At 46.4% G+C, this 23816-nt stretch overlaps 1 protein-coding gene across 2 annotated transcripts in view; it reads left to right on the forward strand.

The window, feature by feature from the left end:
* LOC8051575 (BAI1-associated protein 3) overlaps positions 1–23816 on the forward strand; it is a 331413-nt gene that overhangs the window by 254084 nt on the left and 53513 nt on the right. The window contains exons 8-12 of one of the 2 annotated variants that reach the window (XM_040220141.3): positions 16335–16544; positions 20926–21029; positions 21626–21749; positions 22605–22853; positions 23625–23708. In XM_040220141.3, coding sequence (XP_040076075.1) covers positions 16335–16544; positions 20926–21029; positions 21626–21749; positions 22605–22853; positions 23625–23708 — 771 coding nt within the window. The remainder of the gene's footprint in view (positions 1–16334; positions 16545–20925; positions 21030–21625; positions 21750–22604; positions 22854–23624; positions 23709–23816) is intronic. The other variant, XM_040220142.3, reaches the window with a different exon arrangement.

Consider the following 23816-nt stretch of genomic DNA (forward strand, 5'->3'; position numbering starts at 1 on the left):
GTCGCAGTCGGTCAAGCGTGTCGTCTGCACCACGCGTCGTGCTATGTACTCCGTCTTGTCTTTCGATGGACCGAAGCGGAAGCTACGAGCCATCCTTAGCCAAATCAGGTGTCCTGCGAGTGTCACGTGACTTTCGGCAGGCGCGCGGCGTCGCGCGGCTCAGGGCAATCACGTGAAAGGTTCATAGCGCTGGATTGGCCGAGAAGAATCATAACGTCTGTTGCGATCCGTCGTAAAATAATACGAAGAATAGAAAAAAAAAAAATAAGCGAGGAGAGAAAGTAGTATATAGACCTGTTCATCCCGCTTCGAGCGGTGGCACGATGTTGCTTGCTTTTATGCGCCGGCCACGTTTCTTTTTTTCATGGAGTTCTGTTTTTGTAGGTGCGTGTACGCGTTTTAGGTTATTCATCGCGGTCCCCGTGATCAACGCAAATAAGAGATGACTTCGCAAACAACGGGCGTCCGTGTTGCGTGCACTCCATCTCCCGTCTGGGGGCGCACGACGTGGGGTTTTGTGAGCTGAAGTGAATGCGTCTGGGGCAAGAGTAAAAGACAACACTTAAGTTTATATAAATATATTTTTTGTTTTTATTTTTCGCTGTTGAGGAAGCGTCGGCCTCGCTTTGCGTGTGGGTAATGAATTCTTGAAGCGCTCTATCACTTTGTGCGTGTTTTTTGTATTTTTTGGACCGTGAAGCAGTTTTTACGGGAATAATGTAGATGCGCTGCTTGGGGAAAATTGTGATTTCCATCTTGGCGCAACCTACGACAGTGTATTGCACCGCCCGCGCGAGAAAGTAAAAACAATCAAAGAATTAAGGGTGCATTGGACTGCACTGGCCAGGTTGCTCACTTACACAGTGGTGAATGTCTGCGTTCTTGTCGCTCCCGAGCACGCCGAGGTCGCAATCAGTACGGCTCAAGGTTAAGCGTTTGGTTAAAGAATACGATATGTGCCTGGAGAACAGAACACTACGAATGCGCACTTGCATCGAGCAGCTTTCATGGTATTATTAATACCAGAGTTTTTTTTTCTTAATACGCTACTGGCCACGAAACTGGAATTAAGACTAAGCTGTACTGCCATTGCACGAGCTGGCAACCCGCAAATGTGTGGGAATTGGGAACCCCCGTTGAATGACCAACACGTCACCGCAGGCACCGCACTGACCCGTTTTTCTGGTTATTAATGTGAGCGTCTTCGGCTCTGTAAAATCGAATCAACAACTTAATCTTATATATATGCAACGATCCCTAAAAAAATACAATTTTTATTCATTTTTTTCCCTCAAAACGACGTTTTAATACTTCCCTCAATGTAAACATTTAGGGCTGCGACTAGCGCGATTTAATAGAAGCTTTATACGAAGCCTAGATCTTTTTCGCTTTGCAAAAGCAATGTTTTCCTTGAAAAGAACACGAAAAAAACTTACTTATTTTTTAGTTCTTACGTTAGAGATCAACAAAGAATGAACGGTGCTTGCACAGAGCGGTCAAATACAGGCGCTACACAATTTCGGTGTAGAAGAAACTGTTTTTGAAAAATACTTGTAATCGCGAATTTGGGGTAGTCCTCCCAGAGTGGGGCCGCCGAACGTGAATGTCCCCTCTGGTACAGTATAGCGCCCGTAGCGGCAGGTATCGACCGGGACTCTGCTAAAACCAATCTCTGCGTTCTTTGAAAAAAGAAACAAAAAATATATTCTCCGAAAATATTAGCTTGCGATTCTTTTCGCATGCTCACGTCATAATCCCACACGAAATAAACAAACAAACAAAAGAAAACTCCGCGTATACTTTCCTGCAGAACACGGGAGTAGCTTTAGTACGACAGTTTAAAAACAGCAGGCGCGGATTTTTTTTGGTGTTTATTATTTGTTGTTTAATTCGAGGTAGTTTTTTATGGGAAGTTAATTGTTTTCTCCGTAGATTCGGTATATTTTTATGTCAATTTCTGGTGTCGGTGTATGCAAGAGAGTGTATGGCGCGGACATGGGATTCCGAAATCCCTGCTGGGGAAGATGCACTTTGTCCCAAACACTTTGGGAAAAGGTCTTGGTGCCAGCAATAAGAAAGAAAAAAAAAAAAAAAGGAAGGCAAGATGTGTGTTTCCGAACCAAGGCGCGGCTTTACGGACAGTTCACTGGAGGCTGCGTTCAGCCAAGACAAAATAAAGCTGTAAATAATAATAAAAACAGTATTTTTCTGAAGGTTTTTTTTGTGTGTGTGTTAAAAGAAAGTTTTAATTTGGGGTTTTCTGGATTTCCCCCCTTTTTTTTTTGATAAAACCGGCCCGGCGGTTAATTTTCGGGGTTTATCGGTATATACCGAAACCACACGGAACCCTGTTTATCACCATCACGCTTTTTTGCTGCGGTTTTCGGCGTTTTAATCGACTGTGCCGCAACCTCATCGCCAGGGGGCAGGCTGCTGGACGTGAATCAGACGCCCGGAAGCTCTGCTCTCCTTAAGCTGTCATCATCATCGTTTATTTTCCTCGAGGACCCACAAGGGGTAGTACACGGTGGAATGGGCGTATACGTAAAACTGGTTTACTGTGCTTTCTCTATACTAGTGTGTACCATGCTGCCAGCCGTCCGCTAGCTCCTATTCTGTCCTAAGATAATACTCAAAATGAGACAATAAATTAACCTCAGGAGGCGTATTTTCGAAGGTGTGCTTAGATGCAATGTTTGTCGTATAGTACTCGAATTTTGTGGGCTTAAATTTCCTAAAATAGAATGCTCGAAAAAAAAAAAATCGATGTTACTCCTCTATAGACACTGGCAAGAATCGCGATCGAGACGGCAACCTGTACGCTTTTGGCCCGACTCGGCGCGCCGCTTCTCGCCGTCTGATTGGTGGCATCCGGCCGCATCAAACAAATGTTGTTGTAGTTTTTTTGTATCTTTTGTTTTACCGGTGATGTTTTTTTGTTGTTGTTTTTTTTTCTGCCAAAGGAGTGACGGCATTCTTTCAGGAGATACTTCGCTTTCTGCGCCAGAACAATAGGCGGGCAGGTCGTGGTAAGCGAGGCAGGCTGAGCGGCAGGCGAGGAGGAAAGCATCTTGAAGGCAGCGCCACCCAGGTGTTGTAAGGCGAACCACACCTCCTTTCTGTACTTCGAGTGATAAACGAAAACTCAAACGACTCGCTGCTCATTTCTTTCCTAGTGGCGGTATGAGGATGAATTGAGGGACTGAGAAAGGAGGGTGCGGCTAAGTAAAAATAAGCTAAAAAAAAAAAAAAAACTAATGTTTTTTTTGGCAAGGCAACGAACAAGATGTAGAGGAGAGTTTCAAAAAGTTCCCGCGTGTCTCGGGGGGGCGCCACAGTCCTTCTATCCTTTTTCTATCGTGTCCTGTTCTGTTTCATCGACTTCTGGCGGCCGGTTCTGACATTGAAGGCTCGGGCTTTCCCCCTGTAAACGTGCCTACGTTGACGGGCACATGCGGCAGCCGGCTGGTACTATTTTTTTAATTTCATTTATTTGAAATACTATTTGTCCTACACAGGACTAAGATAGGAGTGGATTTGTACAACACAGAAACACGCGCTCAAAATGCACCGATCAATAACACGTACGCAACACAACGATGAAATGACAGCTTTAGGTACAGCTGGCACAAATCTCTGAAACAAGAGAACTAAACTCTTTCCGAGTTTTAGCGGTCACGACATGTGCCGGTAGCTTGTTCCATTCTCGCACTGTTTGCAAAAAGAACGAGTACCTAAGACAGTCCTTGGAGCAGTTCCGCTCTTCCACATACCGAGTACCGTAAAATCCCGAGAGATGTCCCACCCCCGAAAGATAGCCCACCCCTATGTTTGGCTTGATTCGCTATATTTTTTTAGACACCGAAAGATAGCTCACTCCTTGTAATAGTAGTGTCGGGATCAATGATGGCCTCGGCGTAAATGCGGCTAGTTAGCTGTGGTGGGATGTAAGCAAATGTTGCTGAGTGGGAAGTAGTCATCCCTGCTTCGTTGCCCTTCGCCACCATAACAAGCTAGGAAGGGACACGACTTAAAAATAGCAATTTTTTAAACTTTTCTTGATTGTACACCGGAAGTGAGCCCACTCCATATTTTCAGCCAATTTGCTTCTGATAGTAGGTGGGCTATCTCTCGGGATCTTACGATATGCTTGTTGAGGGTTATACATACGCGAGACACTCTCATTGATATATTTTGCTTATTTACAAGAATCAGGTTATTTATTATTATAAAATAGAATAAGCCGCCTCTGCTTCCTCCGCAATTGGAGGAGGCGTAGATTCGCCCTGTTATAAAGAGGTGGCACAGAGTCCATCCGTCTATAGCAACAGAAAACAAAACGCAACGCACGCCGTTGTACTTGCAAAAAGATATTTAATATGCGGGCCCCAGACTTCACTTGCGTATTCTAGTAGAGGCCTCATTAGCATCTTGTATGCTGTCAGTTTTTTGTTTTTTTTTCGGGTGGAGCGAGTTTAAGAGAGCGCCCGATGTATCCTAGTGTTTTATCATCTTTTCAGACTGTATTGTTAACGTGCGGTGTCCAACTTAGGTTGGAAGCTGTGGTAAGACCAAGCTATTTAAACTCTGATACTAAGCTTAGTGCTTTTCCGTGCAGCATATACACACATTCTAACGGCTGTTGTTAACAGCCGTTAACTGACTTCACTTACACACTCGTCGGCAAATTACACAGTCGTCGGCAAATAATCTGGCGTCTACAGGACGAGGAATTAAAACAGGAAGGAAAAATAAGGCAACGAGAACCTCGAGAAGGGACTGATTAAAACGGTGTTACGACCGAAGGCTGTGGCACAGAAGAATGATGACTCGGTTTAGCGGACTCCGTTTATTTGACTTTTAATTTCGTCTGTCTCGGCGTTGCTTGTTTTGGTCGTGCTGAGATTTTTGTCTTGGTCGTCAAAAAGGGCGCTCTCTTGACAGGTGGCGACGCTGTGAATTTATCGAGAAACTCCGTTCACGACACATAAGGAGTGCCTCACGTACTATTCTGTCTGTTGTTACCAGACTTGCACGTTATTCATTGCAAGTAATCACATTTCTTGTAATCGATTGCCTTCTGGAGTAACTCTGTTACCTTTATTAGGTAGTAATGGCAAGAGTATTTCGAATATTTGTGAAAGTAATAAAATTACTTGTAACGGCCACTATATTTTCCTTGCTCTTCCTAATGGCGCCCTTTGTTTTCAGTTTCATAGGGTTCCGTGTCTTCGATAAATAGCGACAGTTCCCGAAGAGTAAGCTCCTATGGTCAAAGACAAGCAACGCAGGGCGTGCTGAATTTATTATTATCCTATATATCATTATCTCATTATCTCTTGGCAGCCAATCAGATTGCGGCATTCGGCAGTAAGAACGCCGAACAGCCAATCCCGAAGTGAGGTGCCTGAACATTATAAGCCATGCCCCGAGATTCTTAAACCCTCAGTAGATAGTCACTTTTATCAAAATTGTGGAAAACCGAATCGGAGCTGGCCTTGCACAAAAAGAACCTATGTTTCGTAGGCAATTTGTTTTTGATCTGCAACTTTTTTTAGCTTGAAACGTTTATTGGCTGTAGAGGTTTTCAGGGGAACTGAAGCCTCAAAAAGCGTAACCGCGAATTTCCCTGCTTAATGTAGCGTGGAAAATGACGTGTGACCTGTACGCAAAATCTGTTTTCCCGCTAAATTTAGCGAAAAAATTGACGTCACGTAACGTGAAGTCAGTTTCCGTGCGCTAGATTACACAGTTTCCTATACAGTTTCTGTGCGCTAGATTTAGCGGAAAAATTGACGTCACGTGCCCTACACGTAAATTCAGTCTGCCCGCTTCCCGTCATTCCACGATACTTCGTGGACGCGGGCCGACTCAAAGGGGGAAGTCAGTGGGTCAATGAGTCAGTTGGTCAATGGGGTGGAGAGGAGTCAGTGGGGTCGAGGGAAGTGGAGGGACCTGGAGGCACAGCTCGAGACGAAATGCCTGGAGGTTACTAGCGCTAAAACGAGAACGTTTCACGTAGCAACACAATTGCAAGGACTCTGCGATACATTCTTTGTGTGTGTGTGTGTGTGTTAACCTTGGACAGATCCAATTCTCAACTGTCAACGAGACTGCTTCTTTCTTGGGAACTAAAGTCACTTGATCCTAGTGAAGTAGCGCCATTGCTTTTCCTGCCCGATAGTCGGACACAAACAGACACTAACATGAAAACGACATTACCCTCGCAAGGCGATCGGGTGATCAATGTCGTTGCCATGGCAGTCGCCATTTAGGTCCCTTCAAATCTTCGAAAGTTCGAAAGGCTCGTTCTGAAACAGTCGCGCGAAGATCGCCATTGAGCGTCATCGCGTACCGAAGGCGTTCCTCGCCAGTAGAGGCGTCTTTGGCGTTGTGCATCCGATCAACTTATCAATCGTGCTCATATTCGCAGATCTCTCGATATTCTTCTTCTTGCATATTCGAAGGCAAGGGAAATTATTTTTTAACGCCGCCAAGCAGCGACGCATGCATTTTGTGGCGGTTAAGCGAAGATGCGCGTTCGTTTCGCCGGTGTGAGGATAACGAAACCTCGGTATTCAAGATATGTCTTTATGAAAGAACCTGACACGAGGAATTCGGATCGCCGCACCAGCAACGGAGAGTTCAAGGAGAAACTGCTCATTCCGCGAACCAAAATGGCGACCACACAAGGAGCTTGGCGCTATACCTCCCGAGGATCCTGGGATTTTATTCGGTACCGGGACGTTTTTCAAGTATATGTGTCAAGGCCCATTCGGCGTTTGCTTACGTTTTCCTGCGGTGCGTCATGACTCAACGAAACATCCATGCCGGTTCCTTGAACTGGTTGCCACGGATCATACGAAGCAGAGATGTCCCGCTGACTCTTGACGCAAGCATACGCAAGCTTGCGTAACAAAACGCAGCGTGAGCCAACTGGACTGTGCGGAAATGGCCCTTACGCGTGCATATTCTCTGTAAGTTGAGGAAACATATGCCCGTGTCTGATTGCTTCGGCATAATCTCCCCGTGAAACGCAGATTTTTGTACGATACCAAGAATCGACTCTAAAAAAAACGCCTAACCTTTAAGAAAACAAACAAAAACACGCTTTTGAGTTGTAAGTAAAATAAACGTCGAAAACACGAATTCGTAGTTATGACTATAGTCAGTTACACGATAAGAAACGTTTTCGAGGGAAAGGAGGGAGGGGGAAATAAATAGAATGCTTGAGAGGAGAGGGGGAAACCTCCTCCTCTCTCCAGCGTTCCGTCTGCTTCCTCCTCCGAATCCTTCCTTTCTATCAAAACATTTTCTTAACCTGTAACTGACTATAGGTTTCCATATTTTCCGGGTTTCTTTTTCTTCGAATTTGAAGGGAATTTTTTTTTTCCACCAACATATTCGTTATTGCCGTCATCCGCCGAGCAGGTAGCGGAGGGCGCCGCCACACATTTCCCAAATTGTCTATTACTGTACCGTGCGCATCACTGCTTATATTACTCCATAACACAGCATACATACGCAGTGCAATTGCAATCCGTACATAAAAAAAGATCCAAACGGCGGGCACCCGTCGACATTCTTTTGCCGTCTTCCGAGAATGCAACATAAAATTGATCGCTTGGTATCACCTTTCTTCCAATAACCGATATCGACAGCGTTTTCGTCGCCTACTCGAACCCAGACAAAAAAAAAAAAAAAAGAACTAAAGTTATACACAATTTGAAACACTAACAAAAACAAAACAAAAAACCGCATTCTTTCCCAAAAGTCTGTTGGCTCAACAACAGGGGGCCTCAGCACCGCCGGTAAAGATCGTTTAATGACGGCTTTTCTCGTATCACGAAAAACGCCCCATTTTGTTTTCATACAGTTGTATTTCTTACCGTATATAGCCGATTTTTGTCGGCGATAGTTTTTTTTTTTTTCTTAGTGTTTTTGAAGTAAGGCCGCGTATGAGTATCGCGCCGATAAATGAAGCATACTTTGTGGGTAATGGCCTGCGAGCGTGCGAGGCTCTTGAACCATTAAACAAAGGAGTCGAGGGGCTAGGCGAGGTAGTCAATACCTTTTTTTTTTCTTCCTTTCACTCGCAATATGTTGCTTCGCTTATTAGTATGGGATGAAGCGTGTTTTTCGAGCTAGTATTTTAGTTTTTGAGGCCTATATAAGTTTTGAGGAAATTTGAGCTGCAAGGAAAACCTTAATTTTTGTATGCTTTTGTTTAGTTTTCCTTGTAACTTAAAACTCGCAACGGTCTTGTCGTCTGCTTTAGAGGATACATGAAGTTTTGAAGCGAGTTTCCTGATGAGCGCCCTACTTGAAAAGAGATAGAGTAACAAACTTTTAACTGGAGGGAGTCAAAATTAACAAGGGTATGCAACGAGCCCTATGGATGGCTGAACATTCCTGCCACTGCTTAATTCTCTAGTTTGCTGGATGAGGTTGGGCTGTAAAAGGCTACGCTCCTGTCAGGTTTCAGCGGAATTCTACATGGAATAATAAACTTTAGTTACCATCCTCGTGCATCGCCACAAAATATCTGGTATTGCAGATTTTTTTTTTCCATGACATAGTTTGTAGTTATCTGATACCAATCTTGTCTGCACGCGTCTTGATCGTCGTTAGGAAGAAGACCCGCCATTTCGCCTTTATAGCACATTCAAGCAATTTTTATCCGGACTGCCTTGGAATCAATTAAATTAATTACCTGCCCCTCTTACGATTAATTGTGAATGCGGTTTTTTTTTGTTTTTTTTTTTAACCGTTGGAATACCTTGGTGTTCCACATTGTCTAACTCTTGGGTATGTTATTTTCGTTCTTGACTCGCCTCTGTTATGGTCAGTTGAAATTAAGTTGGTGTTTTCTATTGTTTAGCAATCACATATACTGCTAAATTGTTGTTTATATTCCTTACTCCCACTTGTAATGCCTTTGAAGCTGAGGGTAGACTAAATAAACAAATTGAATTTCTTCGGATTCCTGCCTCTCCTTCAAGAACTGCAGTCCCGTTAGTCCCGAAAGTTACCTGGAAGGAGCTTCTCGGACCTAGCACTTCTTTCTCTTTTGGTTGTGTTCTTCCTTCTCTTCCACCCTCTCATCTAGTAATTTTCCTTCCCCGACAAAACCGCTTGTTTGTTCTCCTAACAAAATAAACGCGAAAAAAAGTTTTTTCTTGGCGAAAGATAATTCGCTTAGTTCGAACTCACCTGCAGAGGCCGAATGCAACAGTGCTCTAAATCCGATAACTAGCAAACGAAAAAAAAAAAAAATATTGCTACCGATAGAAGCTTTGACCCTCGAGGCGTCACGCAGATAGTCAATTACGTCACACAAAGACCCTCCGACGCCACGCGCGAACTCGGTGACGTCACAAAGAAAACCCAATGACGTCACACTGGGGTTCCTATATAACAGCACGAGGGGTGGGAATAGCAGGGAGGTCCTTCATTCGTTCCGATTCCAGCACGAGCTTCCTAACTTCGATGGTGTTTCGACGTCTCTCGATTCTGGAGCGTGCACGTGCATCCAAAGCACGACGGAGTGTGCGATGGGCGCGGGCTGAATGCCGAACGTTCGAAAGAGCTGCTTCTTCCGTTCTCATTCTCTCAGTGACTATTGCCGGCGAGATGTGTTGTACCATAGCCTTCTCTTTATTCTCTGTATTCACAAAGCCTGGCGGTTCGTCGACGGAGCCATAGAGTGCCCGGTCGCAGATTTGGAGCGCGAGGATCTGGTAGCACAGAGCATTTCCCGGGGAACCTGGACGTCAGCGCACAACGTTTGCAGCGGCGAGGACCCGAAACACACTTGTTCGCTCGGGACAACTGTGTTTCGGCGTCTCGTCGCAGCGGTGCGCCAGTCATGTGGCTCTCCTCTCATCCGTTGTCTGCTACTCCACCTTTTCCGTTTCGGTGGCCGCTTCTCGTGGCGATCTGCCAGGCTTTTTCACTATATAGGAGGCCATGGTCGTTGGCTCCCTAATATGCTTCCTATCTGTGACCAGGATTATCGAGGGTGAGTGATAATTTGATTGTGTGTGTAAAAATCACGGTGGAAGCTTCTAGTCATCGCGTCTTTAAACCAAAGTTGAGAGTCTCACATTCCTCTTGTTTTAATTAGTGGAAGTAAAATTAATCCTACTCAAGACATCATAGTGAGCGTTTGCAGTGTTGGAAAGTACTTTAAGCTCATTGTACTTTAAGCACTACTTCAAGGAGATTTAGAATACTTTTACTTTACTTGAAGCACATCTCCGAGTCTGTACTTGTATTTTAGTTAAAGTATCTTTTTTATGGTACTTTCGGAGGAAAGTACAACTCCGGACTTCAAAGTACATTCACCGAATCTGGTGTTGTTAAATTTGTATCACAAAATGATGCTTTGTCAACTCTGAAGGCACTTGACATTATCCAATACTTGCCGCCATTTTCGAGAGTAACTGATGCACCCCCGATCACCCATTGGACAATGCATACCAGTTTAAACAAAGTAAAAATGCAAAGAATACTCCGAAAGCCGGGGGACGTCATAATCAAATTAAAAGCACCGACTTGACACAACAGAAAAACAAATTCATTAGCCGTTTCACCACCCATGGGGGAGGCATCTTCAGTAGTTACAAAGCAAATGCAAGGTTCAACCTCAAAGTACTGATTCGCGGCGAGCAGTTTGGGTATCGCTGCCTGGTGGAATTTTTCCACAACCCAGAGTGAGGATAATTTAACTTTCTCTGCTGGTGGAAGCACGTGCAATGCCAAGCTTCTATGCACCATGAAAATTAAAACATTACCGCTTGAAGTGCACGTGCACTACCCATAGTGATGAAAACAGAAGCGCCCCTAGCAAGCTTGTTACTACGAATAGGGGAATGGAAAGGCACCGTGAAAGATTGTGTTAAACAGTTTTGTATTGTACTTATAGTACTTTACCTCCCGTACATTGCACCCGGTGTGATTACCTTTTTAGTTGAAGTGCATAAACTCTAATTTACTGTACTTTACTTCAAGTACTTCTTAGATGTACTTTACCTAACACTGAGCTTTTGGCCAGTCGTGGAAGGCCGGCTACAGCGACGCTTTTGGTCACCGCCAGTAGGTGACATTCACTTGACGTCACTCGCTAGGTTCGCTGGCATCGACCACCACGGTCGCCATCTTCGAGGTCTCTTTCTATCGCACGTAGGTATCGGGTGTCGTTTGGCCGGACCTTTCAGCGTGGTTTAGGAGCATTTTACAACTTTAAAGTATCTTTTCAACCGAAACTATGGGTTATTCTTATACTATGGTCCTTTTGAAGCTCCGTAGGAATATTTTTTGTGTGTGTTTTAGTTCGTTTTTGTCACTATCGGACTCGTTCACCTCGGCCGCGTTGCTCCCTCGGCTCCATGCAGCACTCCGTGTCGCGCGCCGTGCCGACGGCGGTAGCTCTTGCCAGAACTGAATTTTCTACTTTGGCGCTTTTGTAGCACGGTGTGAGTACTCTGTTTTGTTTTGCTAGTTTCTTTATTGTTTTTCCCTAGCGGATTTTCTGCGCTACGGACGTGTAACCGTGTTGCTCCATCGCTTCTGTGTCGTGCCTTCGGTGTTCGTTCCTGTGCAGAAACATACCGTGCGGCTCACCGAGTGCGCAGCTTATGAAAAATGCGGCACATTTTTTATTAGCCCCAGCGATTTAAAAACCGCATGTACGCGATTTGGCGAGCGCCGAGACAAGCGACGGCGACCCGCTTCGCTGCCGCTCGGTCACTCGCGCGACGAGGCAAACCGCATGAAAGCGACGGGAGCAAACGGCCAAGGCGATGAACGCTAAGTTTTCGAGAAATCCCAAAACCGAGCTACGCGACGAGCGACAGTGAAGGGTGAACCGCGTGTAAGCGATTTAGCGAGCGACGGCGACAGCGAGAGGAGTTGGCGACGAGGGACGGAGATTTCTCACGGTCGCTCGTCGCGTCGCTCGGTTTTTGGATTTCTACAAAACGTCGCTTATAGCCGATTCACACGACGGACTGATCCGCGGACGGATTGATCACGTGACGACATATCCGCGGTTCGTCCGTCTCCCAAGCGCATCCACACGAGGGAGACGACGAGCAGACGCCAGTGAGGACGGACCGAACCTGTTCGCACCCTACAGTGCCGCGAAACTCCAACTTCGCACAGTAGCACCGTTGTCCAAGAGAGAAATCGACGGTTGCTACCGCGATGAAGAATCGTACGCCGCTGCTACGTACAGATCGAGAACAAAACACCGGGACAGGCTTTGACCGAAGCGCCATTAACTTTACTAACCCAAAGAATGACAGTGACACAGGCATGATCCTGCCCGAGAAAGCTTCGGCGTAGACGCGAACTTCTGGGCTCGCGGAGGGGCGTTTGGAGATGCCTTCACACACTCCGCGCTCGTGCACAACACTCAAGCACACCACATCCACAAGAGAGGGCTTGCTCGGTGAAATCCTGATTGGACGTGCAAGAATTATCGCGGCGTGCTAGACTAGTTTTGACGGGAGCTTCTTGAAACGGACCCGGAGGAGCACCGGAACCTGCGTCGCGTCAGCCGGACAAAGTTTCTGGAGTTTCTCTCACGCGTGGAACCAAGAATCGTACGACAAAATGAACCAACAAACGCACAAAAAGCAACGACGCGCCATTTTTGTTTTGAACGCACAGAAGCAAAATACCAAGAAAACCACGTACCGTTGCCAGACTAAATGCTTTCCAAGTCAGTCTGCCGCCAAACGACCGCGAGTGAAAAAGGCGCTCGACTTTATCAGTCCGCGCCTCCGCGGAGGAGGCGCGGATCGCAGGAATCGGTGACGTGCCGGTCACGTGGTACACGGTCCGCGGACGAAAATCGCGATTCGGTCCGTCGTGTGAATCGGCTATTATCACCTTGGTCGCTTGCTCCCGCCGCTTTCATGCGGTTTGCCTCGTCGCGCGAGTGACCGAGCGACAGGGAAGCGGGTCGTCGATCGTCGCTTGTCTCGTCGCTGTCGCTCGTCTCGTCCCGTCGCTCGCTAAATTGCTTACATGCGGTTCAGCCTTTAGACACGGTACCCGGCGACAACAAGGAAAACGGCGCACCCCCGAGATCAACTTTTCTTCTCTCTTTTTTTCAACGAAGCTTCTTCAACGATAGGAAATTAGCAACGTACAACCGCGTACCCAAGCCAGTCAAACCGCGACCTCGAAGATGGCGGATCGACGGTGGCGCTCCTTGGCAAAATCGAACCTGCAGGCTCAGTGAATACCACCTATGGTTTCCTTTACACCGATCGCTTCTCGGTCTCCCTAAAGGGACCGTTAAAAAGGACCATGAAAAAGGTCGTAAGAACGTGAAAAGAGAATCTTGGGACAGCCTGCAGGTAACTCGGAAGCCCTTCTCGTCATGATGACGCCATGCCTCCCAAGTGACGTACCAGTGGTCGAAGAGTTACACAAATAAAGGTAGCGCTAAAAAGGAGGACAAGTAGAAAACACAGACACGGACAAGCGCTTCTCCTTGTTTGTGCCTTCTGCTTGTCCTCGTCTTTAGGTCTACCTCTCTTTCTGCAATGTATAACCAACTAGCCCTCCATATGATCTTAGTACAGTGGTCGAAGTCTCTCTTGGCGGCAATATCTTTTCCGTTTTCCTAGATTTTTCATTTCATTTCATTTATTATTCCCTCAGGGCCCGAAGGCATTACAGAGGGGAGTGGGCGGTCGACAGATAAAAATAACATAGTTGAACGAGGCAAAAATAGAAAAAAAAAAACAAAAAACACACACACACATACACAGCAAAAACACGCGCTACGCATCATCTGTTAAAAAGTTGGTAATAGCATTTTTAAAATAAACAGTGTTAGTTATTGAGACTATATGTGCGGGAAGGCGATTCCAATCAATGGAGGTTTGGGGTAGAAAAGAAGCATTAAAAGTGGATGTGCTACAATGGGGAATCCCTACCTTTAGGTCATGGTCTACACGTGATGATATGTACGATGGTTCTAAAAACAATGCTTGACGGAGAGCGGGGTTAGAGTAATAAATCTTGTGAAATAAACATAGACGAGATATTTTTCTTCGGAGAGAGAGATCAGGTAAGGAGAGGGACGATTTCATGGAAGTTACACTGGCTGTACGATGATAGTTCGAGAGTATGAAACGGGCAGAACGATTCTGAATAGATTCGACAGCTGATGCAAGGGTGATACCGGGGCTCCAGATAGAAGCTGCATATTCCAGTTTAGGACGAACTAGGGTTTTATAGAGGAGAAGTTTTAACGAAAGAGGAGCAAGCGAAAAGTTACGTTTGAGATAGCCCAAAAGCCTATTTGCGTTGTTAGTGACATATTGGACGTGGATATTCCAGGAGAGGTTGTTGGTTATGTGAATGCCGAGATATTTATAGGAGGACACAGAAACTAAAGTAGAATTGTTAATAGAGTAGGAAGGACAAGTGTTGTTATGACGAGATACTCTCATAGATGTACATTTAGTGATGTTAAGCTCCATGAGCGATTCCTTGCACCATTTGCAGATGTTGTTAATATCAACCTGAAGGGCGGAAATGTCGGAGTCGTTAACTATCTCTTCAAGGGTTATTGCCGCTTTTTGCTGAACTTCTGGAAGACCTAGCGAAGTGATTAGTCCATCACCAAAAGACATGCTGTACCGGTTTCTCTGGGGAACTTGTGTAACCTACATCTTCTGTACTCGTTGTCACTCAAAAAAAGAAAACAAAAAAGGTTTCGCGCGTTGTTTATAAGCCGGACGAAGTAGTTCTCACGAGATTTGCATGTCGGGGGAAGAAGCTACGCTTTGGGCGTTAATCCCCGCGTACATCTTGATAAGGTAACATATATCTGATCTAAAATGCATCTACAAATATATTAATTCTCCGCAGAAAGAGGGAGAATAATAAAACCCCGCGAAAAGCCGGACTTTTTTTTTTTTTCTACGTTTTTTATTACGACAAGGCTAGAATGCTGTATTTTCTACGCCATCCAGCGGAGGCAATAGCGCGGGATACGGACTGCATGGACATGAGTGCCGCGCCAGCGTTCGGCCTAGACTGGTGTTCAGAACTCGTTTAACACAAGTTCCAGCGACACCCTGACGCAGTGACCATATGCAACCTGTGCCCCCGCGCCTGGCCTCCAGTGTGTGACGTAAACGATCTAGCCTTCGGGTCTTGGTATGCTGGAGGTGTTGGTGTGATCGTCCAGTTGCAACGCCTCCCGGATAACAAGGCCCGCGGTTTCGAAGTTTTACGTCACCTGAAAAGGGCGAACGCGGGGCACGGATTGAACAGGAGAGCTGCGTCAGAGCTTGGTATGGACGCGTGTTCTCATTAATCGAAGACGTGTCTCAGCCGACCGCTGACGCACCACACGTGTCTAGGCCTTGTCCCGTGTTTGCTTTTTTAGGCGACGTAAAAAGTTCAGCACTACGACCTTTATGTCTAGAAGGTGTTGTTGGTTGGCAGAGCAGTGGGTTGTTGAGGAGGAAATGGAGTAGTACTGCAGACTTCTTCTTAGACCCATAACTGCGACACACTTGTATTTTGACCGCGACTGGCGATGTGAGCGATCGAAAGCGTTGATGTGGCCGGCCTGCCATATTCGCCAAAAGCTGACTCTTACGTCATCAAAGGATTTCTCATGGACGGAAATGAAAGTAATGTAAGAACTTAAAATTTGACGGTGTCGGGAGTGTTGCTTTCAGACCACAATGATTTCAAGCTTCCCCCATGCTCATTACAAGCCCCATCGACCTTGTTGTTCGCAAGGTAATGACGTCACGAGAGGGAACCATAGGAGGGCGCCACCGAAACATCTTGGCGCCAATAGTCTGTGACAGGCTGAGAATGTTATTTAGAAGGTCCGCCTCCAGGCACCCACTCTTTGCCTTCCGCCTGCTCTTCACTGCGCGTGCGATGAAGTGTTATCAAAGGCGGAAAGCTCGCGAAGGAGGCGGAGCATCTACGCCATTCCTAAGCTGTCACCGATTATAGTTATGCGATGCAATTATCAAGATATTCCGAGGTCCACCTATACACCTTTTCCGACAGGGCGCAGCCATCTTGAATGTCGTCACTTCTGGTATGCGTTCAAACATTGTTTTGATCTCTCCACGCCGCTGCAAGGTGTTCACGAAAAATGTGTGATCGTCTCACGTCCTTGTTTTGCCTCACCTATATTTTCTCGCAAATTCCAGGTTAAAATGTAAGTATTATTTCTTCGTCCCGCATGCCAGATACGGAGGCCACCTGACTGAGAACGAAAGGAAACGAAAAACGTCTATACGAAACGTCCTAACCTCCGACATGGCGTTGTCCCTTAGGACATTCCGTCGTCGGGAGTGGACCGATGGCTGCCCCTGGAAGGTCGCACTCACCGCTCGAGCATCCAGGGCCAGATCCGGCTCAAGCTGAGCCTGGGCACGCGAGAGGACCGCGGAATGACGGCCTCCATCGACGACAACTGGAAGGAGGTGGTCGAGCACCAGGAGCTGCTTTGGATCTTCATCGAGCACGAGCTCAGCCTCCATGAGGTGAGGGCCCTCCTGTCACACTTACGGCCTCGAAGAATGGCTGAACTGTTTCTTCGTCTTACACACATATGTTACACGGACGCCCTGAACCGCAGTTAAGTCACCTTTAACTGCTGTTACGCGTCACCACGGTGACCGCACTATACACTCGCGGATAGCTATTTCAGAAGAAGTGAAGAGTGCGCATGCACTGCTTTGATGGATACTCAAGGTGCTTATAAGCGCACATGCGCCCATAGCCCTGACTGCATAGCCGCAAAATGTTATCTGCAAATATTGTGTGGTCACTGTGGCTTAGAATTACTGCAGTTAAGTGTGCCCTTGTAACAAGGGTGTTGGATATGCAAGATGAAGCAACAAAGCGGCCTTTGAGAATGCACAAAAAACAACTTGATTGATGCATTTATTCTACAGATGGCGCCGGCAGCTGATATACACTATTAATTGCCGGCGCGCAACAACATAAATAAGGAACTCCTCTTAGATTCCCTTAGATTCTCAAATCCCTACAGCGGCGAAGGCAAAAAAAAAAAAGAAGGGTAGACTTCGATGGCCCTCTTATCATGACGTTGAGATGACGTCAACCCAGAACTCTCAGGACTTGTCCTGTAGGTGGCCTTGTATTTCCAATCTCTACTCGTAGAGGAGACATCTGAAATCTGGCGGGAGCATGAGTGTAGGAAGCGAGCTAAACCGATCTCCCCAAAGAGTACACCGGGTCTTTAGGTCGACAACGTGCGGGTGCTAATATGATTTGTGGCAATTTTCCGGCCCGAGAGGCGACGCGGGGTGCGCGATCTGTATCTATTAGCCGACGCCATATTGGGATTAAGCCTTCTTTCGTAAGTTCTTTCGACACTGTTGTTGTTGTTGATCCCCGGAAAGACATATTGTGTTTATTCCAATAACGCGGCTAACCCCGCACCTCGGATTACGTAGGCTGACGGGCAGCTAAGTAAACACTGCGCTTGGCGAGAGCCCGAAAGTACGGCGCAGGAACATAACAGGGAGCGGAGCCTCTCGCCATTGTCTCGTTCGAAAAGAAAAAAAACAAAACAAGAAAACCGTTGCCACGAAGCGCGTGAAAAAAAAAAATAGGGTGGAGGGGGGTGGAGAGGGAATTAAGTAGCGCTTGGAAAGTCTCCGCCGCCGCCGCCCAAATAAAAGCGAAGGAAGAAGAAAATAAAGGGACGCTGCCTATTTTCTGAGTCGTCGGGTTGCCATGGCTACTTGGAACAAATTTGGAAAGGCTCCCGCTGCCGGCCGAATAGAACAATCCGAAAAAAAGAGAAAAGAAGCGCGAAGATTGAGGAGCGCATTTGGAGTTTAGTGACGGTGGAGCGAGCCACTCACGGACAGCTGAAGAATCGATGGGTGAGGCCTAGTACGGACACGCCTCCTGCTTCGCGATTGGTTCTGCAACGTTCGTATCGACTAAGACTGCAATCTGATTGGCTGCCCAATGGTGATAAGATGCTCGCGATGCCATGCGCTCCTTAAGCCCATAGTAACAGCTTCGTTGATGTACGGTTGCATCAAATTACACTCTTTTTTTTTTCTTGTGAACTTTAGAATTTATTTTTTACCAATCGAGCCATCACTGGAATCAGTATAGAAAACTGCACTCGCTTCGCCTAAGACAAAGGCAAACACAGCAATGGGCTTCGCCCGCAGATAAATAATGCTTTCTAAGGCCCTCACTGCCGAAAGTAGTGGTATTATTTTTGGGAAACAAATATCAGAATAAGGGTGGTGGTCAGTTTACTTTATCTAAGCATCGATGTAAAATGATGAGATGAACTTGGGCTACAGATTTGTATAAAAATCCTTGAATTCTTCACTAATCCGGTTTATATGGGCATGTTATACGGCCGGGGGGAAACAATACTGGAGGCTAATCGTCGCCATAAGTGGGATAATTAACTCAAACCGTTTGACTATATATTAATCAGTGAAAATAAACATATGGTTCCACTTAGAGACTCGCTGAACATCGCAGAAAACCACTAAATCACTACATATTAGGAACATTTCGAGCACGTGGGAAGCGCGTTAGTGCCCTAAAGCAGCCACTCGTGCAACAGGCGCAAGGCTAGCGGTGCGAGAGCTAGATGAAACGATTATTATAGCTTATCACGTATCATCATCTCACTCAAGTTGCCGTGTTTTCCGTCGCTGTTATTCTGTTCGCTGACAGATTGACAGACTGATTTAGTAAACAGGAGACACGGTTTGTACCGTGTCTTCTGTTTACTAAGTAACCCAACCTACCATCTTACACAAGTTTGACTAGAACGTTGCCCCCGTGCTACGGTCTCCCTGGGCTTATGTTGCATGCTTTCGACAGTGAGTGCAAACACCACAAAGGGTTAGCCTGCATTTGAGCTGCATGCATAAATAATCCTGGTCCTTTGGGGTTTTCCCAGAAGGGACGTTGTTGCTCCGATTTCTTTCCATGAAATTGCTTCTGAGCCTGCTCGAATTCCCAGTATAGCAGTTGCACAAAATTAGACTTTTTGGATGCATCATTAATGACTCTAGGGGAAAATGGAACAACTTGTGAGTAGGTCACGATGTCGCTCTTTAATTTGTTGATGTTACTGTGTGGCCGTCGCGGCACGTGTAAGTAATTCATGCATGAGACATTAACATTATTGCTAATTAAAGGCATTACAGTCATTGACAGATGGAGAACGGCAGGGAGTCTCTTTGTGATGCCCGGCCCCCAGCACGTGCTCGTTGCCTTCCATCTTACTTTGACTGCGCGTGCGTGCCTAAAGTTCACGTGAAGCCGAAGCATTATCGAAGGCAGAATGCCCGTGCTGGAAGTGGGACAACTGAAAAACCTCCTTGCCATTCTCGCTTTGCCATTCAGCAGAGTCCCTTTGAAGCTCCAAAAAAGTTATGGCAGCGATACTGCCTAAAAGCAAAGTATTCATTCTTCGGCAGTTTTTCTTTTCGTCTGGTTGCAACGTCGTTCCGTTAACGATCCCAAGTTCATCCCTCGTTTAACCACACTTGCTTGGCGAGGTCACATGGAAGCGTCAGTGTGTGACCGCCGGCTGTACCTGGCGAGAACCTAGAAACGAGAGGGTGCGGATAGCCCAGGTAATCTCATCATTTTCAGACAGCCGATAAGGGGACGGAACCTCGCGCTAAGGAAATTTGCCAGCCAACTGCGAAGCACCGAACCGAGTCATTGTTAGCCGTGCCCTGCCGTCCCTGAGCTGCCAATGACCGTACACTCGGAGAATTTCCGTCCTCGACTACTTCCCCTCGAAGCTCTCGGAGAGCCTATTGCTTCAATCTATGGAAGATCCTCGGCGAAGGACGATGCCAAAATGTCATCTAGCTTCTTCATTTCAATTCCAGCGCAGTTTTAGCTACACCTCCTTGGTAACAAAGTAATAGGGCAAACTTTTCTATATCACCCAGCGGAACCTGCAGCGCGGGGTAGATATTGGACGCGAGCGGCCGCATCGCCGTTCGGCTGGGGCCCGTCTCCTTCTTGCTGGGTGAATACGAGCACCACCCGAACGATGACGCAGCTTTCGTGCCAAATCTTTGTCCCGTGCTGTCCGCCGTATGCGTGACGTAACTTCCTCCAGCTCTTCGGACTTCGGGATGGTGTTGTTAAGAGTCATGCTTGTAAATCTGACAAAAAAACTATTTTGGAGTTATTCCTAAAATGAAAGCGGGGAAATGCGAACCTGAAGATCAGGACCCTTTTGTTTGCTTTTATTTTTTTATTCGCGAGTACCGACCGTTAACCCGGTCTGCTTCGTTTGCAGGGGTTGTAACGGTGTAAGTGCGCCCAGCTCTGATTGGCTCTGATTGAAGGATAGTGGGTAGACGCCAAAGCAAGCTGCCTTGAGGTCTACCCACTATCCTTCAATAAGAGCCAATCAGTGCTCGGCGCACTTACACTGTTACAACCCCTGCAAACGAAGCAGACGAACTTGTGCTCCGCATTTCTCCCGCCTCTTGAGGATCACGTGTATGACGACATCCACTTTTTTCTCTTCTTAAACTACCGCACTGGGAATTTTTTTTTAGATTCCCAGAATAATGTTTATTACGATGAATACATTAAAAGGAATATTGTATTTTATAAAACGTTCGTAAAAAATCGGCAAATTGTATTTGTTTAACGATTGTTTAACTAAGGTTATGCACAAAACGTTGTTTTAAAGATAGAAACGGGTATGGCTCACGGATTTCGTTTGCTTGACTGGTTATCTTACTCCAAATGGACTTTAATCTAGACATAAATGAGTGCGACATCTTGAAACATCCCCCTCCACCGAACGATGTTTCCTAATGTTCCGTTTTGGTGCACGTTGTGCACGCTGTGAGTGACGATAGAGGGTGCTACTTGCAGGGGCCCAGTCACGATTGGGCGGGAGATCTACCGCGGCCTGCGCTGACCATTCTGCACCAGCACGCCATTCAGGGCGATCTCACGGAACTGCAGCAGGCCATCTGGTAAGCACCGTTTACAGATGTATAGACGTCGGGTGCCTGAACCTGGTTGTCCGTAGAATTACACTCCCAGAAATGCCGGCACGTATACTTTCCCGCTGAAACGCCGAGTAGCCAGTAGTGACTCCAAACAACGAGAGGGCCCCAGCGAATGTCGAAGCTGGGGCCCTCTCGTTGGCAAACGCAATGTGCCCAGAACCTCGCACATCGCGTTTGCTTGTCAAACGCGATGTGCCACTCGCAGTAGCAATCGTTCTTCAAATAAAGTTCGACTGGTAATATCGCCATAATCTCATAGAATAACTTGCATAGAATATTGCATAACGACATCATTGAGCAGGCATCGACATCTTAAAATGTGTAATATTCTTCTCGCGCCATAATCGTGGCAGTAAGCTGTTCATCAGAGCAAAACATAAATAACTGATGATGATGATGATAAGAGCAGCACGACGTTCTAGTTATTTCAAACCCATAGGACGTTTGTTAGTTAACGCGGTAACCTAGTCCTGTAATAAAATAACAGTGCAGACCACCACTAGTCACGGAACAACTTATTAAAACTCTCTTATGACTGCGAATCTGTTCCACGGTTGCAGTCGCTGGGTGATGTACTCCAGGAAGCACATGGGGGTATCCTTGGACTACGCGCTCTTGTACCAGCTTCTGGATGACCTGGACAAGGCATGGGACGACACTGAACGGCCATTGTCCAGAGACGAGGTAAGGTCGCCAGGATACGCCCACCATCAGTGCTGGAGCAGTGAATGGATGAATGCGCACGGCCGAACCCTTCTTACTGGGAGGTGGCTTGTGCCACCTAGCCAGTGTTTCTTATTCAATGTTAAAGTAGAGCCATCCGTTCTGTCACTCTGTAATTCTACATCCTGCGAAGATACTAAATATGCACGGAATAACTAAAAATGGGCCCTTGCCTACACTATTCAGACGAATGCCTTATTTTGATTCACATTATCCCAGCAAAAGAGCGACATAGGCTACACCCAATAAAGCAGGTCTACTCACGGCATACGAAAGGCTGGGATGTTTATAGTGTTGTTGTTTGGAATATTACATAAAAACACAGAATGCTTATGTTGCTGGGAACGGTAGCTTTTTGAATGTGCCAGTTTATCGAGATTCACTTTGGATGGTGTACCTCTGGATATATGGAGAGATTCTTCAAACATATATCGTCGGAAAACACACAGTGAGGCGCCGAAATCTCAGAGTATAATGACTGGGAAATTTGATGCGCTTAAACATGCTGTATGTTACTGGTTTGTTGTTTCTGATCTAAGAATATTTTTTGGAACGTGTGCAATGTTGTCTACCTCGAATTCTTGTTACTGACACAAATGTCTGCTAATATCTGCACAAAAAGTTATAAAATGTCCATATTGTCGTAATGATTGCCTAAACGATCCTTCTGCAACATACTGTACGAAGTAACAGCGTAGCAACAATATTACATTTACGCACTAAAAGTCTGTCCCGATGATAGCCAGTCGTAAATTGTGAGCTCGAAAACGTGATAGGATGACAGGATTTCTTGAGTATACTTGCTGCTGCTCTTAGCACTCCGGAGCAGCATACGACGGTGAGCAGTGGAAACAAGAAGAGGCGGGTAACGGTGACGTTGCCGAAGACACGGCGGAGTTCACAGTCCAAATCGTCGCAGACCGTAAACGCCGATTCCGTTCTCTGAACGTCGGGCGAAAGCTGAAGAAGTTTTGGAAGAAACGGAAGAAGTCATTTCGCCAATCTCTGCGCCGTGTACCCGAGGAGGTCGAGGAACAACAAGAGCTGGTGGAGCCTTCGCAAGAGGTTGGATATTTTCTTTGTTCAAAAATGCATCTGTTGGATTGCTGAACAAGCTTGCTCTGCTTGAAGACAGGTGGAAGAACTGCCCAGAAGACCTGCTTGTCCGCTCCTCTGCTTCTTCTCTTCGTGCTGCTGTCATTGCTGGTGCTTCGCAAGAACTGGTGCCAGATGACCCAGTGCGATTGGATGGCCTTTGTATTTGGTACACCGACGAACGGATGTTGCAGGGTTCCTAACGGTGTATCAAGGAACACCGAAGACGACGAAAGACGACAGCGGTGGCTTTTGCTTTGTGCTCTTTCCTACTCAAGAAAAAAAATATATTCTTCCTAATTTAGTCAAAGTGTGAGTGCGGAAGATGACTCCATATATGTGTGCTTTGTTTGCGGGTATATGGAAAACGACGGCCGTCAAAGCGCTAATCTAAAATACACCTTAATTCTATTGTCTTACAACTATATGAGGCACCTCCCTAGCAACGGGGGTACTTCCGCTCAGAGACTTCTCCCAGGCAAAGTTCTAACCACTTAGAAATATCCCATCAACAATGCTGTCAAGAACAAATTAAGCTCTGGAGTGATCCGAAGATAAACATTTTGATAAGCTGACGATTTTGATGAGTGGAACGATTTTGTCGCGAACGACTGGCTTTCTCGCAATCGCCGAGCTTGGCAGCAATCTCATTTTCGATCAGTGCCTTCAAGTGTTTCCTTCATAAGCGGACCAACTGGGAAGCTCTCTATTCGCCCTTTTCTGACAACCTTTTTCTTCCAGGATGCCAACAGAAACGTCCGACAAAGACCGCAGATTCAACAGGAGGTCAAAGACGACGAAAGTCGCCCAATCTCCGAGAAGCAAGTGAGAAAAGTGGCCGCTCGCCTCGCCGTACAAAAAACAGCCTTCTACTTCTCTCTGCCCTCTGATTTCTCTGCGATTCTAACCAACAGCCATCTTTCCAGTGTTCGC

This window comes from Ixodes scapularis, unplaced genomic scaffold (assembly GCF_016920785.2).
Source record: "Ixodes scapularis isolate PalLabHiFi unplaced genomic scaffold, ASM1692078v2 PGA_scaffold6__148_contigs__length_123643588, whole genome shotgun sequence".
Taxonomy (NCBI): domain Eukaryota; kingdom Metazoa; phylum Arthropoda; class Arachnida; order Ixodida; family Ixodidae; genus Ixodes; species Ixodes scapularis.